Source organism: Oncorhynchus gorbuscha, linkage group LG23, assembly GCF_021184085.1.
Source record: "Oncorhynchus gorbuscha isolate QuinsamMale2020 ecotype Even-year linkage group LG23, OgorEven_v1.0, whole genome shotgun sequence".
Taxonomy (NCBI): Eukaryota; Metazoa; Chordata; class Actinopteri; order Salmoniformes; family Salmonidae; genus Oncorhynchus; species Oncorhynchus gorbuscha.
In genome coordinates, this window is record NC_060195.1 from 18,309,352 (window position 1) to 18,313,150 (window position 3,799).

General features: G+C 46.3%; 1 protein-coding gene across 1 annotated transcript in view; it reads left to right on the forward strand.

Annotated features, from left to right (window-relative positions):
- Nucleotides 1-3,570, forward strand: part of LOC124011704 (coagulation factor VIII-like) — a 50,136-nt gene extending 46,566 nt beyond the window's left edge. Inside the window, exons 25-26 of the mRNA XM_046325192.1 lie at nt 2,504-2,686; nt 2,915-3,570. Of these exons, the coding sequence (XP_046181148.1) occupies nt 2,504-2,686; nt 2,915-3,070 (339 nt within the window). The 3' untranslated portion in view covers nt 3,071-3,570. The remainder of the gene's footprint in view (nt 1-2,503; nt 2,687-2,914) is intronic.
- The last annotated feature ends 229 nt before the right edge of the window (nt 3,571-3,799 follow it).

Here is a 3,799-nt window from a genome sequence, read left to right on the forward strand (position 1 = left end):
CACCAGATCATCTGCAAACAGTAGACATTTGACTTCTGAGTCCAGTACAGTGAGGCCGGGTGCTGCAGACTGCAGCCATTTTAACATTTGCTCAGTACATTGTTTTCACTGAGGAAATTAGAGTCCGTCGTTAATGATAATGCAGAGGATTTTTCAGAGATTGGTTTTGATGCAGATTCCACTGTAATTATTAGGGTCAAATTTGTCTCCACTTTTATGGATTGGGTCCTTGGTTCCAAATATTGGGGAAGATGCCTAAGCTGTGGATGATGTTACAGAGTTTAAGTATAGCTGTCAAGGGGTGTGTAACTGGTAGCATGGAAGTCAAACACAGGAGAGCAGAACTTGGTAAATGGCCAGAACTGTTTAATGCACATAACTCCCGGCTTACAAAAATAACAAAACACACATGGGCACAAAACCCGCCCTGCACCAGTCACACAAGGCACACGTACTTACAATGAACAATTCCCAACAAGGACATGGGGGAAACAGAGGGAACGTATACAACATGTAATTAGGGAATTGAAACCAGGTGAGTGTGAAAACAAGACAAAACAAATGGAACATGAAACATGGATCAGCGATGGCTAGAAGACCGGTGACGTCGACCGCCGAACGCCACCTGAATAAGGAGAGGAACCGACCTCGGTAGAAGTTGTGACAATAGCCAATTGGAATTTGTGATCTGTATATTTTATTATTTTATTTAGAATACCATCAACATCACATACCTTTTTGGGTTGACTGCTAGCTGCTCTGCTGTGCACAGTGTTAACTATCATCTGGACCTAGCTGCTCTGCTGTGCACAGTGTTAACTATCATCTGGACCTAGCTGCTCTGCTGTGCACAGTGTTAACTATCATCTGGACCTAGCTGCTCTGCTGTGCACAGTGTTAACTATCATCTGGACCTAGCTACTCTGCTGTGCACAGTGTTAACTATCATCTGGACCTAGCTGCTCTGCTGTGCACAGTGTTAACTATCATCTGGACCTAGCTGCTCTGCTGTGCACAGTGTTAACTATCATCTGGACCTAGCTGCTCTGCTGTGCACAGTGTTAACTATCATCTGGACCTAGCTGCTCTGCTGTGCACAGTGTTAACTATCATCTGGACCTAGCTGCTCTGCTGTGTGCAGTGTTAACTATCATCTGGACCTAGCTGCTCTGCTGTGCACAGTGTTAACTATCATCTGGACCTAGCTGCTCTGCTGTGCACAGTGTTAACTATCATCTGGACCTAGCTGCTCTGCTGTGCACAGTGTTAACTATCATCTGGACCTAGCTGCTCTGCTGTGCACAGTGTTAACTATCATCTGGACCTAGCTGCTCTGCTGTGCACAGTGTTAACTATCATCTGGACCTAGCTGCTCTACTGTGCACAGTGTTAACTATCATCTGGACCTAGCTGCTCTGCTGTGCACAGTGTTAACTATCATCTGGACCTAGCTGCTCTGCTGTGCACAGTGTTAACTATCATCTGGACCTAGCTGCTCTGCTGTGCACAGTGTTAACTATCATCTGGACCTAGCTGCTCTGCTGTGCACAGTGTTAACTATCATCTGGACCTAGCTGCTCTGCTGTGCACAGTGTTAACTATCATCTGGACCTAGCTGCTCTGCTGTGCACAGTGTTAACTATCATCTGGACCTAGCTGCTCTGCTGTGCACAGTGTTAACTATCATCTGGACCTAGCTGCTCTGCTGTGCACAGTGTTAACTATCATCTGGACCTAGCTGCTCTGCTGTGCACAGTGTTAACTATCATCTGGACCTAGCTGCTCTGCTGTGCACAGTGTTAACTATCATCTGGACCTAGCTGCTCTGCTGTGCACAGTGTTAACTATCATCTGGACCTAGCTGCTCTGCTGTGCACAGTGTTAACTATCATCTGGACCTAGCTGCTTTGCTGTGCACAGTGTTAACTATCATCTGGACCTAGCTGCTCTGCTGTGCACAGTGTTAACTATCATCTGGACCTAGCTGCACGGCTCCCGAGAGGCGCAGCAGTCTAAGGCACTGCATCTCAGTGCTAGAGGCGTCACTACAGACCCTGGTTGTATCCTGGGCTGTATCACAACCGGACGTGATTGGGAGTCCCATAGGGCAGCACACAATTGGCCCAGCGTCGTCCGGCGCTAGGGTTTGGTTGGGGTAGGCTGTCATTGAGTAGCCTAGTGGTTAGAGCGTTGGACTCGTAACTGGAAGGTTGCAAGTTCAAACCCCCGAGCTGACAAGGTACAAATCTGTCGTTCTGCCCCTGAACAGGCAGTTAACCCACTGTTCCTAGGCCATCATTGAAAATAAGAATTTGTTCTTAACTGACTTGCCTAGTTAAATAAAAATGTAAAAACAAATGTAAATAAGAATTTGTTCTTAACTGACTTGACTACTTAAATAAAGGTTAAATAAAAAATACATTAAAAAAACACTGTGCACAGGGTTTCTATTAATGTATTGCACCTCCTATAACCCACCCCCCCTTCATCCCTCCTCCTCCAGGCCAATAACCCCCATGAGTGGCTGCAGGTGGACTTCCTGGTTATGAAACGCATCACAGGGGTCATCACTCAGGGGGCGTGGTCTATTCTGACTCAGATGATGGTGACAGAGTTCTCTGTAACCATTAGCGACAACGGCCACTCCTGGTCCAACGTGGTTGACGAGGGAACGCAAAGAGAGAAGGTATCACACACTCATTATCATCAGATTTATCACAGGCTACATTTCAGTACACACACACCTTCCTTAGCATGCAGGGGAAAATGTGATCTGCAACCAAGCAGATTTACGAGAGCTGATTTTATAAAGAGCACAAACAGTGACAACGCTGTAACATGTTTAACTTTTTGAGTTTCCGAACTGGGTTTTATGAGCCAGCACTGTTTGACTCTGCCTCCTCCTTCCTCCCAGATGTTCTTGGGGAACAGTGAGCCAGATGAGGAGATGCTGAACCTCTTTGATCCTCCTCTGTTTGCCCGCTTCATACGGATCCACCCCAGAGGCTGGGTCAACGACATAGCCCTGCGCCTGGAGTTCATGGGCTGTGACACCCAGCAGCGACACTGAGAGACAGGGCAGGGGGCCCCACTGTGCAGCTCCACACTCAGGCCCACCTCATCGTCATAGCAGTGACGTGGTGATCAGGAAATAGTCATGTCATTGATGGATGAACAGAGTGAGTGACATTTAAAAGGTTAGTTTAGCTCGGATCAGAGTCATAAATGATATGCTGTTGTAGGAAGTGTCTATTGATGAGCTTCAACTGAGAATAGCTCTTAGGTCTGGTCCCTCCACTATCAACAGTATAACACATTACGTCAGTTTATGAAGACTGAGTCTCAGACGGTTTGTCTCATGTACAATATATACTACTACAAACACTATGACTTCAGACATTCCGGATGTGATCCAATACATGTCAATAGTACAGTATAACAATTATTTCTGTCTGGATGTTTACTGACGACAGTAATCTGTACAGTACTGTATGTATATGCAATGTATCATATGCACTGAGGGGAGAGGGATAGAGTTTATATTGTTAAATAAAATTGGAATTATATCAAGCCTGGTCTCAGAGGTCAGTGTTGCGACATTTCCTGCATGCACACACACACACACACACACACACACACACACACACACACACACACACACACACGTCCTCCCATGCTTTCTCATCATGTCCTGTTCACCATCTCCCTTCCGTGACAGGAAGCAGTTTTGTCTTTGCTTTTGTTTTGTTCCTTTGCTCCAGCCCAGGGGGACATTGGCAGTGGCTCGGTGTTTCTCTAC